This window comes from Manihot esculenta, chromosome 13 (genome assembly GCF_001659605.2).
Source record: "Manihot esculenta cultivar AM560-2 chromosome 13, M.esculenta_v8, whole genome shotgun sequence".
Lineage (NCBI taxonomy): Eukaryota > Viridiplantae > Streptophyta > Magnoliopsida > Malpighiales > Euphorbiaceae > Manihot > Manihot esculenta.
The window spans coordinates 7,587,193-7,614,256 of NC_035173.2; the positions used below are offsets into that span (position 1 = coordinate 7,587,193).

At 32.3% G+C, this 27,064-nt stretch overlaps 3 protein-coding genes across 7 annotated transcripts; 2 read left to right on the forward strand and 1 right to left on the reverse strand.

Annotated features, from left to right (window-relative positions):
* LOC110629849 (OBERON-like protein) lies at positions 1-3,642 on the forward strand. Its single transcript, XM_021777015.2, has 3 exons — positions 1-176; positions 1,036-2,191; positions 2,920-3,642. The coding sequence occupies exons 2-3, from the start codon at positions 1,054-1,056 to the stop codon at positions 3,540-3,542; spliced, it is 1,761 nt and encodes a 586-aa protein (XP_021632707.1). The 5' UTR covers positions 1-176; positions 1,036-1,053; the 3' UTR covers positions 3,543-3,642.
* A 7,173-nt stretch (positions 3,643-10,815) lies between these two features.
* Positions 10,816-23,797, forward strand: LOC110630569 (histidine kinase 2). 5 transcript variants are annotated; one of them, XM_043949913.1, is made up of 16 exons: positions 10,816-11,202; positions 11,280-11,373; positions 11,502-11,922; positions 13,482-13,691; positions 14,414-14,908; positions 18,058-18,333; positions 19,123-19,292; positions 19,395-19,607; positions 19,706-19,892; positions 20,015-20,066; positions 20,151-20,380; positions 20,498-20,596; positions 20,787-21,454; positions 21,786-22,292; positions 22,376-22,787; positions 23,234-23,797. In XM_043949913.1, exons 3-15 carry the CDS (start codon positions 11,530-11,532, stop codon positions 22,623-22,625), a joined length of 3,750 nt encoding a protein of 1,249 aa, XP_043805848.1. In that variant the 5' UTR covers positions 10,816-11,202; positions 11,280-11,373; positions 11,502-11,529; the 3' UTR covers positions 22,626-22,787; positions 23,234-23,797. The 5 variants fall into 5 exon arrangements, with proteins under 5 accessions (XP_043805848.1, XP_021633800.1, XP_021633802.1 ...); XM_021778108.2 differs by having other exon boundaries at positions 10,816-11,922; positions 23,234-23,336; positions 23,408-23,797; XM_021778110.2 differs by having other exon boundaries at positions 10,816-11,922; positions 23,234-23,336; positions 23,413-23,797.
* A 391-nt stretch (positions 23,798-24,188) lies between these two features.
* LOC110630571 (transmembrane protein 256 homolog) lies at positions 24,189-26,580 on the reverse strand. Its single transcript, XM_021778111.2, has 5 exons — positions 26,396-26,580; positions 26,212-26,282; positions 25,963-26,043; positions 25,735-25,778; positions 24,189-24,450 (listed from the first exon to the last, which is right to left on the reverse strand). Exons 1-5 carry the CDS (start codon positions 26,433-26,435, stop codon positions 24,351-24,353), a joined length of 336 nt encoding a protein of 111 aa, XP_021633803.1. The 5' UTR covers positions 26,436-26,580; the 3' UTR covers positions 24,189-24,350.
* Positions 26,581-27,064: the final 484 nt, after the last annotated feature.

The window sequence follows — 27,064 nt, forward strand, 5'->3', positions numbered from 1 at the left end:
TACAATTCTTTTGTCCATCTATGTCCCTGGTGGGGAGTCGTGGTGCTTCTCTCAGTCCTCAACGTCCAGGGTCTAAATGGTAAGATTGTTCTCTGTGATCCCAAAACCGAACTTTGCCCTTTTCTCCTCCGTCCTTCCTTCTTTGTCGATCCGTCTGCTCAGTTCGCTTTTCTCAGGTAAGCTCTCTCTCTCTCTCTCTCCCTCTCAAAATCAATCACCTTGCGTGCTGTTTGGTTTCTGAGAAAACAGAGGAAAATTTTTAGAAATGTTTGACTTTCTTTTTTCTCTTTGTTACTTTTAGTGTTTTTGGGGTTTAATTAATGTGTTGGGAATGCTAAATTTAGCTAAATGATCTAGTCTCATCTCACTTTGGTTAGATTCCTAATTTTTGGAAACAGGGATTCGGTTTCCGGCATGTTTTTACTTTTTCTTTCCTTGCAATTTCTTTCTCAGTAACCAAACAGATCTGCCTTGTTATTATGTGCTTTATGTACTTTTATCTAATCTACTGCTGCTGTATTTTCTATAAGATTTAATTTTTGAACTTCATAAAAAGTGTTTTCTTCTTTAGCCACCCTTGCCCTTTTTAATTCAAGCATTTAATTCTGTGACTGATGTTTGCTTTTACGTGATTGATTTTTCCCTTATTTTATGTGTTTTAATATATGAGTAGTACCTGATCTTGTCTCTTTTTTGTATCATTATTGTGTTTCACTTGGAATTTAAAGTTGAATTGTGCGGTTTTTGGACATGATATCAACTGCTCTTAATTATTTATTAACCAATAAATAACTTAATGAGGATCGTAAGAATCAAAATTTAACAAACTTGGCTGGAGAGATGAATCTGATTTTTTTAAAGTCTGGAGGACTAAATGGAAGAAAATTTAATATTATCATTGTTTTCAAGAAATTATTCTCTCTTTTATTTAATTGATTTTTTATTTCAATGGAATCTGTAGCTTTTATTTCTTTTATTCTTGTGGCTGGCATTGTTATATTGCTGCTGTTGAAGTCCATTTGTTCACAATGATAGATTAGGTAACATTGGTTGATGGGTACATCATCTGGTTCTAACATCCATCACCAGCCTTCAGCAAAAATGTTGCCTCCACGTCAGCAACCCCGGCCAGGAGGACTACAGACTTCCCTGTCCCTCGTCTCTTCAGATCCTCACCTGTCTCCTGATGCCCAAGAACCCAGATCAAACTCAGATAATATCCGTGAGTCCCCCACTGAGAGTGCTAGTTCTAGAGAAACTTGGCCTACTGTTGATGCTGCCATGGCTAAGAAGATGGAGAATGGAAAAACAGAAAATGATTGTCCTGAACAGTCTGTTATTCGCCGTGTTTCTAGTGCTGATAAGATATCTCTTCGAGACATAGCAAGAGAACGAGTTGATATTATCTCCGAAAAGATGCATCATTTACCTGATGAGTTTCTAGAAGAGCTAAAGAATGGGCTCCGAGTTATACTAGAAGGAAATGGTGGCTCACAGCATAGAGAGGAATTCTCAATTTTGCAGAAATTTGTTCAGAGTAGACCTGATTTGAATGCTAAGACATTAATTAGAGCTCACCGGGTGCAGCTTGAAATCCTTGTTGCAATAAACACTGGAATTCAAGCATTTCTGCATCCAAGTATTAGTCTTTCTCAAACATCCCTCATTGAGGTTTTTGTTTTCAAGAGATGCAGAAATATAGCATGCCAAAATCAACTTCCAGCTGCTGATTGTGCATGTGAAATATGTACCAATAGAAATGGTTTTTGCAATCTATGCATGTGTGTAATCTGTAACAAGTTTGATTTTGAAGTCAATACTTGTCGTTGGATTGGGTGCGATCTTTGTTCTCATTGGACTCACACTGATTGTGCTATTCGTGATGGACAAATTTCTATGGGCCCTTCTGTAAAGAGTGGATCAGGCCCTACTGAAATGCTTTTTCGATGTCGGGCCTGCAATCGAACATCTGAGCTCCTAGGGTGGGTGAAAGATGTTTTTCAACATTGTGCACCAGCATGGGATCGAGAGGCTTTAATGAGAGAACTTGACTTTGTCAGTAGAATCTTCCGAGGAAGTGAAGACGCCAGAGGCAGGAAACTCTTTTGGAAGTGTGAAGAACTTATTGATAAAATGAAGGGTGGACTTGCAGAGTCAACGGCCTGCAGAGTAATTCTTATGTTTTTTGCAGGTACATGTTTTGCATACCATCATATTATTGAAGAGTATTGGCTAGTGTCATTAAATAATCAGCATGAGTGCAAGAGTTTTTAGTTTGTACCTGCTGGCATAGGCTGCTTGTTTCACATTGATATTTGATTTACTGAGGGTTTTCTAGCGATGTGTTTGTCAAAATAATATTTCAATTTTTTGTCTCCTCAAGTTATCATTTCTTGTTTCTCTTTTCTCCTGTGCGCTATATTCTATGCCAAATTTGAGAATCTCTAATAATGAAGTAGCAATAAGTTTCACTAGGGGAGGGATACTTGTTGCATTCTCTGGCTATGTAGGAGGGGCCTTAATTTTTTGTAAGGACAACTGTAACAAGAGCCTTGTTTTCCTTCTTTCACTTGTTGTACAAGTGAGTGACTCAATTTGATGAGAATTTCACCATCTCATGCTAGTTATGAGAATCAGCATTATAGCAGTTTAATTTTTCATGCTATCATTAAATTCTTGGTTCTAACTACTTCATTGAACCTTTCTCTAACACTTAAAAAAGTTCCATTTTATCTGCATTTTTTGAGGTTTCAGCTCTGCTTTGTTACATGTTTTGTTATGGTCCTATAAGAACTCATCCTTTTCGGTTATGTATATCTAATCGTGCTTAGACAGTACCTATAAGAATAGCTGCTGATGTGAATTATTGGATTATTAAATTTAAGTTATTTGTGTTTTTTTTTTAATTTTCTATTGAAGAACTTGAGGTAGACTCTCCTAAGAGCTTGGAAAATGGGGAGGGTGGAAGGCTAATAGCCCCACAGGAGGCATGTAACCGAATTGCTGAAGTGGTACAAGAGGCTATAAGGAAGATGGAGTTAGTGGCTGATGAGAAGATGAGAATGTTTAAGAAAGCTCGTATGGCTCTTGAGGCTTGTGACCGTGAACTGGAGGAGAAGGCCAAGGAAGTGACGGAATTAAAGCTAGACAGGCAAAAGAAAAAGATACAGATAGAAGAGCTAGAGAGAATTGTGAGGCTTAAGCAGGCTGAGGCTGATATGTTCCAACTCAAGGCCAATGAAGCAAAACGAGAGGCTGAGAGGTTGCAGAGAATTGCTCTTGCTAAAACAGACAAATCAGAAGAAGAATATGCCAGCAGCTACCTCAAACTCCGGTTAAGTGAAGCAGAAGCTGAGAAGCAGTATCTTTTTGAGAAGATTAAACTGCAGGAGAGTACACATGCATCACAAAGCAGTGGTGGAGTTGACCCTTCTCAGGTGTTGACATATTCTAAAATTCATGACCTGCTTAATGGTTATAATGGCCCCCAAAAGTCAGAATTGCAGCCAAATGAGCGTCACCATTTCAGGTCAAATCCGTGAGGAAACGCTTTCTGATTTGTTATATATATCAATTGACAATGTGAAAGGACAGTCACTCTTTCTGAACAAAGTGAATGAAATGCTAGTTGGTTTCATTTTATTTAGCTTTTCAACCCGCAGCTTCGCTCTTTCTAGGAGCTAGAGAGCTAAGGCTAAGGTGTAAGTAATTTATTTTTATAATTTTTCTGCGTAAAATTGTTATCGTGTATATACAAAATAGACTAGTAGATGTTCCTGTGGATGTGCGGTTACCCTTCATGTTCCTCACTCCATGTGTGAGGTTTGAAGTTCAAACAAACACAATGGTAGGCGCTTGTGAATAAAACGTGCTACTGACGTGCAAATTTCCGTTGAGAAAAGAAGTTGGCTGAAAGCAAGTGCTACAGCTGTTGTAATTTTCTTTTCGTTGAATTACCCACATGACTCTGGATATTGACATAATTTGATATTTCATCTCTGAATTTCTATAATCATATTGACGAGTTTAATAGTAGTTGTTTATGTTTGTTATAATCTCTCTTGCTTTAATTGGCTGTTCTAATCCGATGGTTGATTTTTGTGTACGTTTCAAACTTCTCAAGAACGGGGGTTATTTCACCCATGACTATTGGGGCTTTAGATTTTAGGTCTTAAAAAATAAAAGTACTTAGAAACGTTGGCAGTGAGAGGAGGACTTAATACTTGTCAGACAGTCGCTAGTCATATCGCGTCAGAAGCGTGGCATAATTTTTTTTTTAATTTTAATTAAAAATAAAATAAAAATGATGACTGGGCACCACTGCTAGTTTTTTTTTTTTTAATTATTATAATATAGTAATTAAACCGTACAAATATTTTTTCACAATCACCGTAACGTAAGGTCATATTTTTCAACATGACTCAAAATTTTTTAAAAAAATAAACAAATGGCCGTTTCTCCTACGTCTAATTATATGGAATGCGTGCTAGATATAATTTTTAAATTTTTTTAAAAATAAAAACAAATAACAAGGCCTTGTAATTATTAATGTCCCTCACGGTCTGTTGTAATGCGCGATAAACACCATTTTTATTTTTTAAAATTAAAATTAAAAAAAATTGTGCCGCACTTTTAACACGCAGTATAACCTGTAAACTTATTAGACAGGCGCCAAGTCAGTCCTTCACGGCTAATATGGCCATGAAAATCTCTATTTGTTAAATATTTTCTCTACTTTTTTAAATATTTTTCTTTGTAACACCCAAAATCTAAAAAGCCCTAGCATTGAGCATTATCATTTTTTGCCGTGAAGGTAAAGGGTGACAGGTGGATTGCTATGCTAGTAAATTCCCTCAGCCTATCAAAGCCATTGAACCCTAACCCTAGTTCCACTTAAGATGTGATCGCTAGGGCCGGCAAGATGACTGAGTGAGCTTGGGATAGATTTTTACATTACCTTTGGGAAACTTTTCAGGGGAAAAAGAAAACCAAGAGAAAAAAATATATTAAGCCTTCAATTGTTTGAGAAAAAAAAAATTAATTTGTTTTCAATTTTTTCTTTTTCAAAATATTTTTATAATAGTATTAGTAAAACTTTCTAAGTGCAGTCAATAATTTACTTTTTTTTTTAAAAAAAAATCATTTGTTTAAAAAAATTATTTTTTTTAATTAGAAAAATATTTTTTCATAAATCAATTTTTCAGAATGCATAGAAAACGTGAACAATATTTTATATTTTATTAGTCGGAATGTATAATTTGATTTTTAATTTTTTATAAAAAAAAGGTAATTCGCAATTTGATTTCATTTTAATATTTAGAATCTATTTGTTTCAGAAAATATTTTTATATTTTTTAATGTGCTCAAAAAAATAATAAAAATATTTTTTAAAAAATTAAATTATTTTAAAGTAATTGACTTCTTTTTAAAAAAAAATCTGTATTTCAAAAATCCTATTAAGATTTATATATAAATTTATTAATATATATTATTTTTTAAATTAAAATTAAATAATAAAAAAATTATTTTATTAGAAAATATTTTAAAAACAAATGGAGTTTTAATCCTTACGAAGAATGTAACTATTTCATCGCTATCCTAACTATTTAACTTTATTATATTTTATAAAATTAATAGATTAAAAACTTACGATTTATCTATAATTTTATACTATATATAAAAGTGAGAAAAAAAGAATAATGAATTTTTTATAATGTCTTTAATTTTTAAAATTATTTATAAATTAATTTTTAAATAATTTATAATTTTATTATTTAAAATTTAATTTTTTAAAAAAGATGATAATTGTATTTTTTAAATTAAATTTAGTTAATAAAATAAATTTTAAAAAATATATAAAAATATAATAAGATTAAATTTTTTTAAACAAAAATATATATTATATTATAATTTTATTATTTTAGATTAATTTTAGAGTTTGTTGAGAAAATCTAAAGTAAAAAATTTTAATTAATTTAAATATTCTTAAATTAATTTTAAAATAAGAATTATTAAAATAAGATGTTTAAATGTTAGATAAATATTAAGAAGATTATTGAATTAATAAATTTATATTTTTAAAGTAAAATTTAAAATAAAAAATTAAATTAAATTAATGAATATGTAAGAAATAAATAAATTTATATTTTTAAAATAAAATTAACATAAAAATTAAAATAATTCTGACAAGATCAATGTATTGTTATAAAATCAATAAGAATATTTTATAATTTAAAACATTTGAATATGTAATATTATATTTTTTATTATTATTTTTAAAATTTTTAAATTTTATTATTATAAATTAATTTATTATGTATGAGTAATAAATTAAAAATTGATTGAGTTATTTTTATATTAATTTTTTATATAAATTAATTAATTATTTTAGTAATAATTGTAATTATATCCAAAGCTCTATTATAATTTATAATTTAAAATTTAAATAATTTTATTATTTAAATTTAATAAGTAGTACTAGTTAATTTAAATTATATATATATATAAAAGTTAAAGAAGATGAAATCATTAAATTATTAAAATGGAAGAGAAGAGAGTAATAAAATTATTTAAAATATTTATATTTATATTTATTATAAATTATCTTTATTGTAATCGATTATAAAAATAATATATAAAATTACTATGATTTAAAATTTTTATTTTAATTATTTTTTATTTAAATTTAATTACAAAATATAATAAAATTTAATAATCATAGTTTTTATAAAGTTTAGATATATTAACTTTATATTATAATGAGATCAATTTTATTATTATATTTATATATACCGCTATTTATTTGTATATTATTTTTTTAATAAGATTAAAAATTAAAAAAATAGAATCTGAAACTTTTTAAATTTATTTAAATATATTTAATATCAAACTAAATTTTTGAATGTCTGTATACTAATCTTATATATAAATTTATATTATTTGTTTCATTAATTTTTTTTTAGTGTAAACGAACAAAATCAATAGATTAATATATTTATATTTTATTAAGTTATTTTAATATTTGACAATTGAAAATGTAGGTTTCCACTATTTTTTATTTAAAAAAATTGAAATTTTTTAAAATTTAATTTAATGAATTTACTGTCAGATTAAGCTCATGATTATTTAATGCATGAAAACACCAATCTCTACCTAATTTGGTGAAAGAGGAATTCCACTGAATATTACCAATAATACTCCCAAACAAATACCCAAAATCATTTAAAATTTTTGAACCCTAAAAGTCAAATTTAGGCATTTTCTTCTTCTCAACCAAACCCATAATTTCTTCTCCTATGTCCTCTTGCCTTAATTAATTAATTAATATCTAAACTACCCCATCTCTGTCTTTATTTTAGTTTTTATTTATTTTTCTCAATTTTTAGCATTTTCTCAATAAATTAGCAAAATTTTTATGGGATGAAAATAATTTTTTTTTAAATGAAAATTGAAAATTAAAAAGTATAAAATATAAAATTTCTCAAATTTATTCAGATGTATTCATAATAAAATTAAATTTATTGTGAGCGTATGAAATGGAAAAGAGTTATTTAATATTTTCACTATCCATTTCATAATTTTAATAAATAAATTATTATTCAGTTTTTATATTTTATTAAATTTAATAAAAATAAATTTTTAATTTCTTTTATTAGATTTATGTCATTAATTAAAATGATTAAATAATATAGACAGTTCAACTTATAAAGTCAACTATAAAAATATTCAATATTAAAATAAGCCGACTAATGTAGTTATTTCGTTAAAGTGTTATAAGTTAATTTTATAAAAAATAAGAAAATTTTAATTAAATTTAAAAAATAAAGGGTAAATAATGAATTTTGGTAAATTATCTAAATTTCTTGAAAGATAGTTAAAAAAATAAATAGTAATTATAAGATAAAAAATATATGATATTATATATATATAAAGCCAGAAGGCATCGCTCTCAAACGGATCTGCTGGTCCCTTGAGGGTTCAGGCTTTGATACGGTGAGGTGAGAGGAGAGATGTAACCATGTAGGCGTCTCATTTTATTTAGTATTTTTATTAATTTAAAAAATAAGTAAATAAAGGAGGGGCAAAATGGTAAAAAGGGATAAGAGAAGTAGTAGAGGCAGATATTTGTCTGTCGGTTCTTAGATTGGCTGGATGCGGATGCGGTTATAAGCCAACACCAGAAAAAAAAAAAAAAAAAAACTCTTATAATGGGACCCACATGACGTCGATGACGTGTTGGCCTTGGTGCCTTCTCTCATATTATGCTTTGATTTTTTATTTTATTTTTTTAATGGTGGATGTGAAACGTGATTTTTGTCAGATCCAGCTGTCATTTGGGACCCACATAGTTACACGACATCGGAGGATAAGAATCGAAGCGCCGTTGTGTATTCTTTGGCCCTCCTCCGACAAAACACCTCCACCTCATTCTTTGTTTGTTTATTACTGTAAAGCTAAATTCCCATGAGCTCTTTATAGTATTTTCTGTATTTCTTTTCAAGTAAATAAAAAAATAAAATTCAAAATATTTTAAAGATATATTTTATGGACTTTAGTTTGAGGTAGCCAAAATACATCAACTAAATTATTAGAGTTTTAAAATATATCAATTAACATTAAAATTTTAAATTCAATCAGATGAACGCTGAATTTTCACTATTTTGATATGAGATCGAACCCACAATGAAAATTCTAATTCAAGATTCGTGAAACCTCACGAGTGGGATGGCTCAACCCATTCGGACTTGAGATCGGGTCCTTCTCGAGTCTCAGTCTCTTCCTCCTGAATTCGACTATGAGATTTGGCAAAAGAGGGGACAACAAGTCATCTAACAGTCCAGTTTATACGTGTGCCAGAAGAGAATTAAATGACCGTTTAGTATGAAGTAAACATTTGATGTTTTCATACATATGTATTAGATAGATGGCCTAATAGCTGCAAGACCATTAGATGTCACTTGCACATAAAAAGAAAAAAATAAAATGAGAAAAACATCCTCCTTTCAAATAAAACTTATTCAATCATTGTAAAATTCTATTTTTCTAGATCTCAGAATATCACAATCGATAAAATACTCACTTCTATTATTAAAATAGATTTTTTCATTATATAACATATCAATTTTATTTAATTTTTGCATTTTATTTGTATAAAAAAATAATATTAATTAATTAATCAGACCGGCTCAGTGTGATAGATTATGTTAATCCATGATTAGGAATGTCAAATGCAAGCTAGGCTAACCTATAAAGGCAAAAGCATATATAGATATTCTACAAAGCTTTAATGGTGTTGTATGTATGGCATAATGATTTTTAATGAGAAAAATTAAAAGGTGACAAATGGAGGAGGCTTGTAATAATTACTTGGCTCTAGCTTTAGCTTCATCAAATGAAATCTTCCTTGGGAGAAAGATAGAGATGAGAAGTTAGAAGACCATAGTGGCTTGTGGGTCTAAACTCCAACTTGATGGGATTTCATTATTGAGTCTACTTATTATATGGTTTTTCCTTTAAACTTGATTAGGAATCTTAACTATATGAAAGAAGACAAATGAACAAGTATAGAAATTGGGGTCAAACTAATCATGTCATTGTTTAAAGTAATAAATTTAAAATTTTTAATGGGTTTTACTTTTTATTTTTTGTTTAAAGATGAAAAGTGGGCAAAGCTATTATAGCCCACATATTCCCATTCATACACATTATCTTCCAAATAAAATATTTCAACAAACTGTGCGCACGTTAACTTTTCTGAAAGTCCCGCGCATGTTAGCCTCCACTAAGCCTGTATGAGTAAGGGTGAGCAGTATTCGATTTAAATCGAAAAAATCGATCGAATCAAATTGATTTAAAATTTTGATTCGGTTTTTTATATATTTTGATTTAAAATTTTGATTCGATTTTTTATATATTTCTGTTCGATTTGATTTTTAATTTTAGAAATTTCAGTTATTTCGATTCTGTTCGATTTTGATCAGAAAAAAATTAAAAAAATCGAACCGAATCGATTAATGATAATAATATATTTTTTCAATAATATAAAAAAATTAAATCGATTAAAATATTTTAATTAAATTTTAAAATATTAAAAATAAAGTGTAAAAAATAAAAAAATTATTAAAAATCAAAATTAATCAAACTAAATTAAATCGAACTGAATCAAATCGGTTCAATTCGATTCGATTTTTAATTAAAAATAGTTTAATTCGATTTTTATAAATACTAAAATTTTAATTTTTAATTTATGCAGTTTAGTTTAATTGTAAATCAAACCGACCAAAAGCTCATTCGTGTCAGTATTACAATGGTGGAAAATAAAGAGGAAAAGAAAATATCTATGTTTTCCATCCATCACATGTTTCTTTATAAAATTTATATTTGAATGAATAAAAAATTTTTATAAAATCAAGAAATGCCTTTTTCTATAACCCAACAGAGAGTCTGAAAGATACTGTGCTTGAAAGGTAATGGGTCGTATACCATTTTTACCCTTTATCTCTCTCGCAATTATTTATTTATTTATTTTAGTGTGGAAAGTTGAATCTGTGGTCGTGTCTTGTGTGCTAAAAGAGTCTTCGTATTGCTGCACAGAAGAAGGAAACAAATACACTAATCTTTAAACACTGAATGGATCAGTCGCTTTCAAAACTCACTCAAAAAGCAAAATGAGAGAGAGAGAGAGATCTGAGTAAGAAATTCAAGAAAAAAAAGTGAAATTTTTAAAAAAAACATAAATCATGCAGTAGAAAATATGATAGGGAAAAATATTAAAAATTGAGAATTATAAAAAAATGTCTTTCTTGATCTTGGTCATCAATTTTTTTTTTTTAAATAAATTGATAATATAATATTGTTTAAGGGGTGAATTATGATCTTAGGTTTTGCTTACTTCCCCATAGATGATGAGATAATGATGTGCCCAACCTTAATTCTAATGCTGGACAGCAAACTGAAGACAGAGAGGGACAGGGAGTCTAGAGAAGAGAAAAGGGTAGAGAGAGAGAGAGAAGACAGAGCACTCTCTCACTCTCTGATGATTGATTCCTGTTGGGTTTAAACAGAAGCCAACTGGGTCAGATTTAGTTTTTTACTTGGAGATGGGTTTGAAAAAGTTTTCACTCTTGATGCCTACTTTTGGCTGCACAAAGCCTTAAGAGCAACAAAAGAACTGGATCCACATCACTAATGATTCCTTCACAGGTTTCCCCTAAATAACGATTGGGTTTTGTTCAACTTGCTCTTTGGTATGATTACTTTGCTTCTTTTGTGTTCTTCAGAGGAGGTTCTGATGGGATTTTAATGCTCTATACAACAAGAGGAAGGAGACTAGTATTGAACCATTAAGTGGAATACTAAGAAGAGATCAGAGAGGTGAGCCGTGCAGTTTTTGCATCATTCTTTGTGGCTTCTACGTGGGTTTTGTTGATAAAGTGTTGATTTTTACGAGTTATGTGAGGCGGAATTTTAGCAAATTTTGCTTCTCAATTTGAATTTGTCAGGGATTCTTCTCTTGGAGGTTTAACTTTGATGAGTTGTGCTGCTGGAACTGGGGTTTTTGTCAAGCATTCAAGGCTCTTTGTGAAGATACACAGGTGGGCTTTGGTTAAAATGTCTATGAATTCCAAGCTTTGTAGCTCAAATGGCAGATTGACAGCAAGTTTCAAGCTGAAGAAGCAAAATGATCCTTTGCATGGGTCTAATTCTGTCAGGAAATGGAGAAAGATTCTCTGTCTTTGGCTTTTATGTGTTCTAACCATAGCCAGCATGTGGTTCCTTTTGAGTCTTACAAATGGGGAATTGGGGAAGAAAGACAAGAGTCTAGATTCTTGTGAAGAAAAAGCTCAAGTTTTGCTCCAACATTTTAATGTCAGCAAGAGCCAGCTTCATGCTTTGGTTTCTTTGTTTTCTGATTCAGATCAGGTGCTGAACTGCTAATCTGTCTTGAACTAGATTTATCTTCAATAGGCCTGGATTTTCCTGTTTTGTGTTCTATATGTTTTGTTTGTAAGCTGAATTAGCTGCTATTCAGGTTTACTAGTTAATTATTTTTTGCTTGAAAAGTTGCCTGAACATATACTACGGTGGAGAATGAGACACTACAAGTTACTTCTCTGAAATTCAACTCGCTCTTTTTAACAACTTGGTTTATATCCGCTATATAACATGCTGAATGGGACAATGGGTTAAAAACTCAGATGGACTACAATGCAGGCAGGCGTGACGCTGCCAATGGGAAGACATTGTGCTACTTGGTTTTTGTATTGTTGAATAGTAATTTGTGTCAAAACCTATACTTAAAAAATGAAATTAGTTGTAAGCAGCATGCATTCTTTTTCAGAACTCTTATTCTTGGCAGATATTTTGTGGTTCATTGCTATTGAGTTGGCCATGTTGCTGTCATGTACTATTGATACTAAAATAGGGGAATTAGAAATCTTCATGTATTTTGTTTATATATTTATCATTTAGTTTTTCTGTTCTCAATATTTTGTTGGCATGAAAGTAAGATTTTGGATATAAGATTTTTTAATAGTCCGATGAATATAGAGGAAATCATGGACTCCATAAAAACTTTAATTTTACTGTATAAATCGTGTAGGATTTAATTGTTGTTCTCATGTTCAGAGAAGAAAAGTGAGATGGCTTGTCTTTCGAGGATATGGAACTAAATAACCTTTTATCTCTTCAAATTTCCCCCTTCTTAGTATTGCGATTTTTCATTTGTTGATCATATGACCTCCTTGATTAGGTTAAAAAATAGATCATCTATGCTAGTCAATGAGATTCAGAAGGAAAGGAAAAAAAACTTCCCTTTTGTGGCTTTAAGAGTTCAAACATGTTCAACAATGTGGTTAGTGAACCCACTTGCCAACTAGGCAACTCTTGAAGCCGACTGAACAGCCATTTAAATATACTCATAGTTGCAAATTGTCCTTAACTATTACCTACAGCCTGTACTTTAAGTGATTGAGGTGTACTTTAATGAGGTGCATTTGCAACCTGGCAAATATAAAATCAGCTTTAATGTGGTGATTTAAAGGATCTACCAATAGAAGGATGGACCTATTGATGATAGCCACCAAATCTATTGATGTGTTCAGTGTGCACTTAATTGTGTTCTTTCACAAGTTAAACATCACATGGAAATGATTTTGGGTAACCTGGCCATGATGGCACTGGATAGCTAAACGGCAAGTTAAAATTCACAATATCTGGAGTATAGGTCATTATTGCAAATTAAATATAGGTTCAGGTTTTCTATTTTTTATTTTTCAACTTCTTTGGTGATTAGCCGTACCCTTCTGCTGAGTTGTTTATATCACATTCTTTTTACCCATTAATGATTATAATTTTAAGTTTGTGAAAGAAATTGACCGGCTCTCCCTCTCATTGCAAAAATTAATAATAAGATTGCTTCATCATATATCCTTTTTTTTTTTTAACTTCTGTTATTGTACTCACAAACCTGTATGTTACAGATAACATCCCTTCAATGCTCCAAGGAACTGGGACCTGAAAAGGAGTTGACCGATGGTATTGCCTGTGCTCTGAAGGTACTGTGCTCGAAGAAGCATGAGTTTCAACCACAAGGTGGATGGGCTACTGAAGGTGTAGAAGCTAGCAACCAATGCCCAGCTCAAGAAACGAACATTCCTAGGAAGCTTGAACAATCATTGAGAGACGAATTGGTATCTTTTGTTTTGCAACTTGTTTGCTGATAACAACTGAACATGGATCTCTTGCAGTCTTGCTTAAAAGTTTTAGATTTGAAGTTGTCAATTTAGTTCCCCAGAATTTTGTGCTTGAGTGAATAATGCAAGTAACTATGCAATAGTTCCAACCACACATGCACACAAAAAGTGAAAACATTTAAAAAAATTATCCTGGCTATTTATTGGGTATGATAGGCGTAAATGTGAGCTCCTTCAGACTGCTAACATCACGGAGATTTTTAGAGAAGAATAGGCATTTCCTCTTCTTTGTTTTGTCTTTTTTATATATTTTGATTTTGTGTTTTGACCATATTCTTAAAGAGAGGGGCTCAGATAATGCTACAGTGGTGGAATTGGCCCACATTCAGAAGTACCAAGTTTTGAACGGAATTATATAGCCAGGATATAACATAGGAAGTTGGCAAAAGTGATACTAATAAAAAATTTTTTAGCAATAGTGATACAACATGTTTTCAATGTTTCATTAATATTATTAATTATGTTGCTAGGGTTATGCAATTAGCTTTCCACATCTGCAAAAATTTGAAGATCTGGAGTCGCTTTTTAGCTTCAAGAAAACTCACTCATGCAAAGTGTCTATTTTAATAGAAAATTAGATGAAGAAAATCAAAACATCTTATATCCTTGAGTTAGGGCATATAAATAATTTTTTCTTTTTGTTTTTGGGCTTTTACCAGAACACCTTCCGAACAAGGGAATTGAGGGACCGCACAGGAGATCGTTGTAATATTTTTTCTTTTGGTTTGGAAAAAGTTTGTTGGTGGGTCCTTTTTGGAATGATTGTGAGCTGCACATTATCTGCTCTTCATTTGCAATTTTGGAGGAAGAAAAAGCTGAAGCTAGCTCATCTAGATCCAGTGCCTCAGCAGCGGCACCAACTGTTGCATCTGAAGCAGCAACAGTTATCACAGAGTCCTCCTAAGGGTGCTGGAAAGTGGAGGAAGAAGCTTCTTATAATATTTGTTATGCTTGGGATTCTTACCTCTATTTGGTTGTTTTGGCACTTGAATGGAAAAATCAAGCTGAGAAGGGAAGAGACTCTCACCAATATGTGTGATGAAAGAGCAAGAATGTTGCAGGATCAGTTTAATGTGAGCATGAATCATGTTCATGCCTTGGCTATTCTTGTATCCACCTTTCACCATGGAAAAGATCCCTCTGCAATTGATCAGGTGATCTTCTCATCTCCTTAATTTGTTAATGATCTGTTTGATGCTTCAGTTTTAATTAAGTGCATCATTCTAGGACAGCATAGCTTGTGATATACCAACACAGATAAACTTGGTTTTGCCTTGATGAACCCAACAAGTCTTCTTCAGTATTTTCCTGTGCAAAAATGTTTGGTAATAAATTCTTTCTAAGGGTAGCAAAACTCACCTACACCTATTTACCCATCTATATCCACCTTTTACAAGAAAGATATGGGTGGTAAATGGCCCTCTTAAATTCAAGATGTATATTAAATGGGTTGTTACCCAGCAAATCCATTACTACATGGGTAATAATAAATCCATTATTAATTGGTAATGATAAGACATGCAAAATGCATAAATCAAAAGAAAATCTATTGGAGTGCCATTTATCACTTTTAGGTGAACCTTTTAGAAATCAACTTTATTATATTTATATATTTTTTCCTCACCTCATTAAATATTTTACCTTAAACTCTTCTTCATTTCAATTAAGGCATTAAATAATGTGAATAAATACAATTAAGAAAAAGATATTGATTTCTTGTAATTATAATAATATAAATAAGGAAATAGAAAAACAATATAATTAACTCAAATACAAGAATTGAACATGATAAAAAAGAAATAACACCAATTAATATAAGGTAATGTAACTAAATTAAAAAAAAAGGGAAAAATGATTTTTAATGGAACCGATTGTAATAAATAAGTTATTTTTTCAATGTTTACTTATTTGATTTTTTTTTCATTTATTTGTAATGAAAAACCCCATAAGTTATTTTATAATGTTTTAAAAAATTATCTCTAGTCGGTTCGAAGTGAGACCATTGGCTTACTGGTTCCACAAGTTAGAAATGTAATCTGCTAGAACCTTTAAGAACTGTATCCGTGGTCAGGGCTACTTAAATGAATTGACTATTGATGCAAACTATTTAGAAGCATTGTTGGAAGTCTCATTAAAATTTTGTTAATGAAACAATTATTGAATTATTTTTTAACAATAATTTACTAATCCAAAAATTATGTGCACTAAAATATATATTGTAGTGGGTGGCATGATAGAAGTGGTGGTGATGGCGATTGTCGGGTAGAGGTGATGGTGGTCAGGGGCTAAGCTAGAAGTTTTTTCTGAGCGTCCAATATATATAAAATTAGTTTGAAAAAGTTTTAACTACTTCCATTGGGTATATTTTGAGGGATTAATGTTGTATAGTAAAATAAAAACTTTAATAGATGTTAAAGTTAGAATAATAGAAGAGAGAAGAAAATAACACAAAAATCTAAGTGGTTCGGCTTTGAGAGTCTATATCTACGGACATAAAACCTTATAGGGTTACATTTTTATTTGGATTATTTTATCATAATAAAAAGATTTTTCTATTTATAATGGAGAATCCAAAACATATATGACATGATACCATAAAATAAGGGATTCTCCAACTAGAATAGGAATATATCAAATTCCTCAATTTTAGCATGGAATCTCATCAATTCTAACATTGATGAGCATCTACGTAAAAGCCAAAAACTTTCTTATAACGGTTTACAACCAGTAACTCATGAGCATTTTCAAAAACACTTGCACAAAGGCACTCACACAAAGTATCAAAATACAAAACAATCCTTAGAATTACATTTCTCTCTCTAAAGACAATGCCAATGAGGAAATATCAACACAAAATCACTCTTCAAAGGCAATATCAGCAAGGAAACATCAACAGAAAACAATTCATACAATTGAATAAACCACACCAATCAAACACAAAGTTGTGAACAATGCCCATATAAAATACCAATGAATAGTACCTGCGAACAATGTCAATGAAAAATACTCGTGAATCGTGCCCAAGTCTCAGAGAATTGAAGGCTTTAATATCATGTTAAAGTTAGAATAAAAGAAGAGAGAAAAAATAACACAAAGATTTATGTGGTTCAGCTTTGAGAGCATAGTGTACACTCACGGATAGAAAATCTTAAAGGGTTGCATCTTTATTGAATTGGATTATTTTCTTGTAATACAAAGGTTTTCCTATTTATAACAGAGGATTCAAGATATATATGGTATGATACCATAAATTAAGGGATTCTCTAACTATACTAGAAATATATCAAATCCTCCTATTTTAAGAATATAAACATATGTTATTCTATCTATTTAGGACTATAAATCCTATATTAAATAGAAATAACTTTCCATAATACTCCCCCTTAATTGTAGCATGGAATCTCATCACTTCTAACACTAGATATTTTTTTAGAGGGTGCCAATACTATAAAAATTTATTGAGATATGATGAGAAATAAATAGTTTTGATATTTCACATTGGTACTCGTGGCGGTGAGGATGGTCATTATGGTGATAACATCACTAACTTGGACATTAAGGCGGTAATAGATGGGTTAGCGTTAATTATGGTTAAATGGGTATGGATACCCATATCTGTAAATGGGCATGTGGATCATTTACTAGTCATCCCATTTTCAGTTTTTCACCCAATCCATACCCACCCCTAATTATTGTTGATAGCTTTTTCTATACTATTCTTTATAACCTAAGAATCATGCAAAACCATATAAGAGGCAGGAAATGCAACACTACTGCTTGAGAATTGATATAGGGTCTTTTTGGTATTTGTTGGGCTTGATGTTAAGAAAAAACACCTTTTTAATAAATTAGTATTACAAATTTATTTAAATTTAAATTCGATGTATTTTAGTCATACTAACACTAACATGCTAAAATAGCTTTTTCCAAACTTTTCTAATAGCATTTAATGCCGCATTTGGCAATGGAGGTTTTGGTCAAAAAACACATTCTAAAAAGTATCAATTAGATGCTGCTAGAAAAAGCAGTTTATGAAGAGTAATTTTGTTATTTTAAAATTCTTATAACTGAAAAACTTTGAGTTTAATTGCAAGTCAATTTTTAATTCTCTCCTAGGTAATATATTTTAAAACTGCTTTTTTCAACAGTAACTCTAACAATAATGTCAGGCATGCTATTGGTCCTAAACCATAATACCAAACAGGGTCATAGCTTTTACACACAGAAATAAATTGTTATGTACACTGATATGTAATGCTAGCTGGCATAACAATGTTATTCTAAGCTCTATTTTATTTCACAGAAAACTTTTGGTGAATACACCGAGAGAACAGCTTTTGAGAGGCCACTCACTAGTGGTGTTGCATATGCTTTGAAAGTTCTACATTCAGAAAGGGAGCAATTTGAGAAGCAACATGGCTGGACAATAAAGAAAATGGAGACAGAGGACCAGACTCTAGTTCAAGATTGTATTCCAGAGAAGTTGGATCCTGCACCCATTCAAGATGAATATGCACCTGTGATATTTTCTCAAGAAACTGTTTCCCATATTGTCTCTATTGACATGATGTCTGGAAAGGTGCACCAAATACATCCTGGTTCTTTCAATTGTTCCGTTTTGTGTTTCTCAGCTCCTTCCTCTCTAATTAGACCAAATAGTTGTATTTTAGCTTTTAGTCCATCTGACATCTTTGATGTTCCTCTACTGAATTAATGCAAAGATGGATTAGAGCAGACATTTGGTTTGTTAATCTGGTAACTTAAAATTAGAACTGTCATCTGTTGGTGGTTGCAACTTAGAACAATGCCCTTTTCTCCACTCTTATGGATCTTTGTTTGGAAGAAAGGAATGGAGTAATAGACACCATTTACCTGTCCATAATTGCAATAAATCTTTAATCTGTAATTTGTGAACTATGAAACTGCTATCCTGAATTTTGTAATTTTCCTCTGTGTGTGTGTATATATATATATATATATCAAGCCAGTTGATTTACCAAGTTGGCTTTAATAATCATCTGGACCATTTCACTAATTTTTTATATGACCTGTTGAAGATTCATTATAGCTTAGTTTTATCATTCAATTTAACCATTGGCTCTTGCTTTTGCCTTCTAAGTTAAAAATTTTTTGCCCTTTCTTTCTAGCGGTTTTAGTGGGAAGTTAGAGGAATCCTTTTACAGCAATACCATGTCCTTATGCGGTTGTAGTTCTTTTTTTGATGATTGCACTCTATTCTATCACCACAGCTCAATATGAATATGAGTTTACTGATAGTATTTACATTCGGAAACTTTTCTTCTATGTGCACATAATGATGGCCTTCAATGAGCTGATGATTCTACCATCAACTTGTGTATACATATAGGAAGACCGAGGGAACATCTTGCGAGCAAGGGCATCTGGAAAGGGAGTATTGACATCTCCTTTTAAGCTTTTAAAATCCAATCACCTGGGAGTTGTACTTACGTTTGCCATTTATAATGCTGATCTTCCTCCAGATGCCACCCCGGAACTACGATTTGAGGCTACTGTGGGGTATATCTGTTGCCTTGAAAATTTTTACTTTAAGTCTATTGTTCCTTGTTTCATCTTATGAGATGAAATTTGTTTCTAATTTGTTTCTCACTTGTTATAAAGGTATCTTGGTGCATCTTATGACATCCCATCACTGGTTGAGAAGCTTCTACACCAACTTGCAAGCAAGCAAACAATTGTTGTGAATGTTTATGACACAACTAATGCATCTGCTCCAATTCTTATGTATGGCACTGATGTTACTGATACAGGCCTCTTGCACATCAGCAACCTTGACTTTGGGGATCCATTGCGGAAGCATGAAATGCATTGCAGGTTATTTTTCAGAAAATAATGAGGTTTACTTATTAGCATACAGATGGGTGGTGACATATTTCCCTTGGGTTTAATTTGTTCTCCTCTGGGTATTACAGGTTCAAGCATAAACCTACTTTGCCTTGGACAGCAATAAATGCTTCAGTCGGAGTCCTGGTTATTACTCTTCTCGTTGGCCATATCTTTTATGCAGCCATAAGTAGAATTGCTAAAGTTGAGGAGGATTATCATGAGACGATGGAGCTCAAAGTCCGTGCTGAAGCTGCAGATGTGGCGAAATCTCAGGTGCATCCCTGTGTTTTTGATGGCTTCTACCTGGAAATTTCACTTGTACTTTGGGATATTATCTTCTTCTTCGCTGAAAGTTCCGCATTGTTCTTGGGACTGAATTGTTTTCTATCTTGCAGTTTCTTGCAACTGTTTCCCATGAAATCAGGACCCCCATGAATGGCGTTTTAGGTAATTAAGAGATTTCATTCACAATGCTTTTTCTGACGGCATGGCAAGTTTTAGTAACAAATGCTTCTTTCAATCATATTTCAGGTATGCTGCAAATGCTAATGGATACAGATCTTGATGCAAATCAAATGGACTATGCCCAAACTGCTCATACTAGTGGAAAACATCTAATCTCACTGATAAATAAGGTTCTTGATCAGGCTAAGATAGACTCAGGCAGGCTAGAACTAGAAGCTGTTCCTTTTGATCTGCGATCAGTTCTTGACAATGTTCTATCACTTGTTTCAGGCAAATCCAATGAGAAAGGGATCGAGGTAAATTCCAAGATGGTTTCTTTCTTTTGTTTGTTGTTCTTCTTCTTGTTCTTCTTCTGTTTTGGTAGACGTCATTTCTTACATAAACTTGGTCCTTCTTGTTGTGGCTGAGGGCAGTTAGCCATTTATGTCTCCGATCAAGTGCCTGAAGTTGTTATTGGTGACCCTGGACGGTTCCGGCAAATAATTAAAAATCTTGTTGAAAATTCGGTGAAGGTTAGTTTCAGCAGATAAATATATTTACATTTCTTGATGGATGCTCAATATAACATTTTCATATAACTAATATGGTTATAAACTACGTTGCCACTTGTTGATAACATTAGACAACATTTGATTTCATCATTTTTTTTATTTCTATCAGTTCATAAACCCGTTGACTATATTATACTCATTTTAATTTCAGTTCACTAGAGACAAAGGACATATATTTGTCTCCATTCATCTGGCAGCTGAAGTGAGAAGTCCTCTCGGTGTTAGAGATGCAGTGCTGGAGCAAGGTTTGAATTTAGTTAAAGACATCTCGAATGAAACTAATAATACGTTGAGCGGGTGTCCCGTGGTTGACAGATGGAAAAGTTGGGCAAGCTTTAAAAGTTTAAACAACACAGATACAATGGGGGAACCTGAGATGATTAGATTACTAGTTACAGTCGAGGATACAGGTGTGGGAATACCACTGGATGCACAAGGTCGCATTTTCACTCCGTTTATGCAGGCTGACAGTTCCACTTCACGAACCTATGGTGGGACTGGAATAGGCTTGAGCATCAGCAAATGTCTGGTGGATCTCATGGGTGGTGAGATTGGATTTGTTAGTGAACCTGGCACTGGCAGTACCTTCTCATTCACTGCTGCTTTCAGAAAAGGAGATTTGAGTTCTCTTGATACGAAGTGGCAAATTTGTGATCGTAATGTTATGGAGTTCCAAGGGTGGAGAGCTTTGGTAGTTGATAAAAGAAGAACCCGAGCAGAGGTCACTCGATATCATCTTCAGAGGTTGGGGATATCTGTGGATGTAGCTTCTAGCCTGAAATCTGCATGTTCTTATCTATCTGGAGGTTGCTACACGAGGTATACTTGCCTTGCTAGTATAGTTTTGTGCAGAAGGTTGAGATTTACTTGGTTATAATAAAATCCTTAATGCCTGTAAATTAAAAAGAAAAAATCCTTCGATCATAAAACTAAGAAAGAAAAGAAATAAATTGTTCCATTGACTCAAAACTAAGAAATGTGAAACAATTGAATTTTGGAAAGTATTTGTGAAGTTTACTGGTAGAGAGAGGAACTGAAGATAATTGAAAGGGGTGGAAGCAGTAGATTATGGTTTCAGAAAAAAATTTACATACCATAGAACATGATGATTCTGTTTGATATAGCTAACATGTTAAATTGTTCTTAACAGTGTTCCAGCAGATTTGGCCGTGGTTCTTATTGACAAAGATGTTTGGCATAATGAAACTGGTATTGCTTTCTATCATTTGCTGAAAGAACACAAGCGAAATGGTGGGAAAGAAATTGTAATAAACCTTCCAAAGACTTTTCTCTTGGCTACCACTGTTAGTCTTGAGGAACGAAGTGAACTCACATCGGCTGGTTTAATAGATAATGTAATTATGAAGCCTCTTCGATTAAGTGTCTTAATTTCTTGCTTTCAAGAAGACATTGGAAGTGTTAAGAAGAGTCAAGTAAAGAGAAAGAATCCATCAACTCTTCAGAATCTACTAAGAGGAAAGAGAATTTTGGTGGTGGATGACAATAAAGTCAACAGAAGGGTGGCAGAAGGAGCTCTAAAGAAATACGGAGCAATTGTTACCTGTGTGGAGAGCGGCAAGGATGCTTTGGAACTGCTAAAACCACCACACACGTTTGATGCTTGTTTCATGGATCGCCATATGCCTGAAATGGATGGGTAATCTAATTCTACTTAGAAAGCTAATGCTTGAATCTTATCCTCTCTGATGTTTCCATTTACATATTGCTTTAATTATGCAGCTTTGAAGCTACCCGGCAAATTCGGTCAAGGGAGAGGCAATATAATGAGCAAATTGCATCTAGGGAACCATCGGCACAGATGTTTGGAAATGTGGCTTACTGGCACACGCCAATATTGGCAATGACAGCTGATGTGATTCAAGCAACAAATGAAGAATGCATGAAATGCGGGATGGATGATTATGTGGCAAAGCCATTTGAGGAAGAGCAGCTTTACAACGCAGTGGCTCGCTTTTTTGAGTCTGGCTGATAGAGAATGCATGTAGATATCAGTTATTCCTCATCTGACTTTCAGCCAGCCAGCTGATCTGTGCTGATTGCTGAACTTCACATCGACTGTAAAGCATTTGGTTAGCGGACTAATGACGGACAGAATGATCCCCTACACATTCCTATCATCTTTCCAGTTATGGTAATATTTCATCTTATTAATTTTTGTTTTGAAATGCACATGCATTTAAATTCTCCTTTATTTTTTTATTTTTTTATTTTTTTATTTTTTTATTTTTATCCATAAGCTTATACCTTTTCCTCTGTGAAACCCTGTGTGACCCTATATTAATCGTCTTCGGTTTCTTGGGGAGATCATTTCATTGATTATTGGAATTGCACTTTCTTTCATTTTTATCTAGAAAAGTTTCTCCTGTGGATCTGAATAAGTACAGAGTTTCTCATGAAAGTAGCTTAAATATTTCCATCAACATTTTCCTGAATTTTTTTTTTCATAAACTTTTTGCGGGTCAAGAATTTTACTTGTTCCCTCAGCAACTGTAAAATTTTTACCCATATGCTATGAATTCTGTTATTGAAGAATTCTCATTCATGTGGATACTTAACGCATAGGTATTCTGGTTTCAGGAATCTGAGACTATGAAGGTGACCAGATTCGAGTGTGCATGATCTTGAAAATACAAACTGTTGCTCCTCATATGAGAAATTGAAGACGACAATGACTAACATGGTAGCTTTCTACACAGAGCCCTTTTCTCTATAGTTTGTTCACCCTTATTTTTATTCTTGTAATTTCTTCAGAGTAGACAGATGATAGGTGATCCTTGTTTGAATGCTGATGAGATGATGAATTCAAGTTTCGATCTTCTGCTGACTTACGCATGAAATATTCGCGCATATATATGAGGATGAAGGAACGAATAGCAAATTGCTGACGGTATAATATTTATCTTTCTATAATCTCTTCCAAGGAAGATCAAAATAAACTAGGGGGTTATGCACTCAATGCAGCACACCCATGATAGATGTACCAGTAGCTTTTTCTTAGTTGAAAATTGCAAATTGAGATTCATTCTGATTGTTCTTTAGATTTAAAGAAAGAGAAAGCAGTGTTGTATGTCAATTTGTAATGAAGATCCAGTTTGCTGTAAATAAAATTTATTTACTGCATATAAACTTTTTCGATGTTCATCTAGCAGATCCCAAGTCCCAACTAGTATTGGATTAAAGTTTAGTTGTTGTACGTAAATGGTGACATTGTTCATGTACTCTTTATGCTGTTCAACTTGAATTTGATTGATATTGCTTGTTAATGATAGATAGCATATTGAGTAATTTCTTTGTTTTTTTTTTAATATGATATATAGGGTAATTGATCATGCATGATTATAAGGATTGAATTGATTATTATTATTATTTTTTTTTTTTGCAAATGCTTTGTTTCAAACAGGAGATGAGGATGTGAACTGAGTTATAAAAAGAAAATAGAAAAGAAAATGATAAACACCACATGGAAAGACTTTTAGTGGGAAAATTTTAACCAACCATCCAATCTTCCCACATATCAGACAAAAGCTCTGTATATCAAATGAGATGGGTCTTTATTTTCTTCAAAGAATGGTGAATCCATCGAAATAGTAACATAAAGGCAACACAAGTTCTAAGATTAAAGTACATAGCATCTAATTTTACAGCTCACCACAGAAGTGGTTGGGACTAGTAATGCACAAGTGAGATATATGCCTCAGAAAAGCAAGCTTGACCAAGCAGCAATAAATGCAAAACCACCAAATGGAGCCAAGGTAGCATACTTTCTGTCCTCAAGTAAAGCCACAGTATAACACCTGCCCAATTCCAGACAATTTTTTATTCTTTGACCTGTAGTTAACTAATTTTGTAGATTGCAAATTCAACAAAGCAGAACAGTATTAATAATGATACAAAAAATTTGAAGGCAGTGAAACTCATCCAATCAACACATGTTTGTAGTAGAAAGAAGTAAAGAACAGCAATGGATTCTCACCAAAACATCTAAGAAAATCCATTTTGCAAAAAATTCCAGTACAGAGAGATGCTTGGTTCACAGCATTTCCAAGCGCAGCAAGTGGAATACAGTGGCTCCACAAATCATGAATAAGTATACCATTATTCTAGTACATTGTGTAAACGATAACAAATTCAAAACAATTCCAATGATTCTCTAATTGTAGCAGAGAAGTCATCTGTAATATATCAGACAGTATTATTCCGCCATGTGTTCAGAAAAGAAAATATGATGTACAATCCAGAGAAAGACGTATGTTTCTCATGCCATTGCTATAGTAAACTAATTAGACTGATATTTCACATCAGTTTGACATAATGTAATTGAAGGTTTTTCCCTACTCAAGTTCAGCATTTTCACTTGAGAGCAAGACCATGTGCTATACTTATTTGTGTAACGTTTTATTCGAGAAGAATGAACTGCATTTACAAGGCAATTAGGCGATGCCATTGCAAGATTGCCACACCTCCGGCCTCAGCTAAGTTAAAAAAAATAGAATTAGGGAAAAGTTTCACCATATCCTGGGACAAGATCTTAATGTTGAGCATGATATTCAATTTTTGTGTCTTTAATACTTAGATTAGTCATTACTATCTCATTACTCGTCAAACATAAGAAATGCTTGGTCACAACTTCTAAAATCTCTAAAGAAACTCTTTATTGCCCAAGGCAAGTACTTGTTTGAAAGTTAGTTGCTAATCTACAAATATTTGCAACTAGGCTGACCTATTCTGGCGTAGCTGTCCCAGATATAATCAAACTCATGATACTCAAACTAAATTAAGAAAAGGGGATCTATTCAGTATTTCAACAAATGCTCACAAGTCCAAAAGATCCCATGAATTCATGGGATTCTTTTGCATTCAACAGGTCATCTTGGACATACAAATTTGATAAAATTCAATAGCATTCCACATTTCCACTGCCCAACATATACAAAGCATTGAAATACCAAAAGAAAGCACTTCATAGTTAACTTCTCAGGAAAGTTTGTAGCCTTGAAAGGATAAAAGCTTAACTATATCATTTAAACGTTTACTCAAACTGCAAAAAACCCATCAAAAAGCAGAATATAATCACTTACGTCCCAGAGAATGCAAGAATCCCAGTTGTTAAGAGGCCCCCAAACTGAGACAAAGACAAGAACAAATCTTAAAGAGACATGCATTTAGACAGTGATAATAGAATCCCAAACATAGTGCTACCCACATTACATGTATGAATAAAGATCGTTAATTAATAAACATCTTCAGGGATGAACCAAAAGAAGAAAAAATAAAAAAGAGAGAGAAATGGGAAGTGGGAAACTTACAACATTAGGATTTTTGGTGATAGGGGCAGCAAGAAGAGCTGCAGTATGAACCAAATGGTATAGAGATGCTGTGTGCCATACCTTCACAATAAAATTACATTTTGCAACAAATTAGTAACAAAAAAAAAACACATTTATTAGTTCTTCTCTTGAAAACCAAACAAATTTCAGGGCAGAAAGAATCCATATAGAAAGTGAATGAATTCATAACATAAAAACGCCCAAAAGAGAAAAGAAAAAGAGAGAAACCTCCTTGTAAGCGGGATTCTGGGGCTTGAAGACATGGGCGCCATATGTGCCCAACCCAAGAGCTGCAACTCCTGTTTATGTGTCAATCCCAAATAGAATTGCAAGACATGTTAAATTAAATTTAAAAAATAAAAATAAAAAAAAAATTAGAAAAGCAAATATGATCAAGGAAAGTAAACAATACCCGATAGAGCAGCTACTTTGTGCCACATATAAGCGTCCATTGTTGAGTTCTCCCCTGCTTGCTCTGTTGGCTCTCTCAATTTCTTGCAGGAAAAAAACACCAAAGTCTAAAGGTCTTAATTGTTCTCAGTGCAGAGACGTCTCCATCTGCTCAACCTCAAGGCAGCTTTTGGAAACTACGAAGAGGCCTCTGGACTCTGAACTGAAAGCAGCCATGAAGGGCCTAAATTGGGGCTAGTGAAATTGGGCCGCTGATAGTTTGAGCTGGTTTTCCATTGAAGGGGTGACGCAAGGGAGAAGCAGCTTCCAAGTTTGAGTTTGACCCGGCCATTGTTCTGATTTGGTTTTGGTTCATTTGAAGATATGAATCATAATTTGACTTGTAAAAACCCGAATGTGCTAGTTCAGTCCCGGTTCTGGTTTCGGTTGCAATTCAATCCGGTTCAGTATAATTTTAATAAAATCTAATGATCTTGATATTTTAAAATTTTTTATTTTAAATATAAGAGTTATTAAATGATTTGAAGGAGTTTGAGAATCAACTTATCTTACACAATTTTCTTTTGTATTTTTTTAATTTTTTATTTTAAATAAAGAAATAATAAGAGATTTATATTCAACTAATTTAATTTTGTAATTTAAAAAAAAAGCTGATTTCTTTTTAAATTAT

Coding starts and splice junctions, on each gene's coding strand:
- LOC110629849 (XM_021777015.2), top strand. CDS start 1,054: ATGGGTACATCATCTGGTTCTAACATCCATCACCAGCCTTCAGCAAAA. Junction 2,192..2,919: donor AATTCTTATGTTTTTTGCAG/GTACATGTTTTG, acceptor TTTCTATTGAAG/AACTTGAGGTAGACTCTCCT.
- LOC110630569 (XM_021778107.2), top strand. CDS start 11,530: ATGAGTTGTGCTGCTGGAACTGGGGTTTTTGTCAAGCATTCAAGGCTC. Junction 19,293..19,394: donor CGATTTGAGGCTACTGTGGG/GTATATCTGTTG, acceptor CTTGTTATAAAG/GTATCTTGGTGCATCTTATG. Junction 20,067..20,150: donor CCCCATGAATGGCGTTTTAG/GTAATTAAGAGA, acceptor ATCATATTTCAG/GTATGCTGCAAATGCTAATG.
- LOC110630571 (XM_021778111.2), bottom strand. CDS start 26,435: ATGGACGCTTATATGTGGCACAAAGTAGCTGCTCTATCGG. Junction 25,779..25,962: donor TCACCAAAAATCCTAATGTT/GTAAGTTTCCCA, acceptor TCTTTGTCTCAG/TTTGGGGGCCTCTTAACAAC. Junction 24,451..25,734: donor ATTCTTGCATTCTCTGGGAC/GTAAGTGATTAT, acceptor GGAATTGGGCAG/GTGTTATACTGTGGCTTTAC.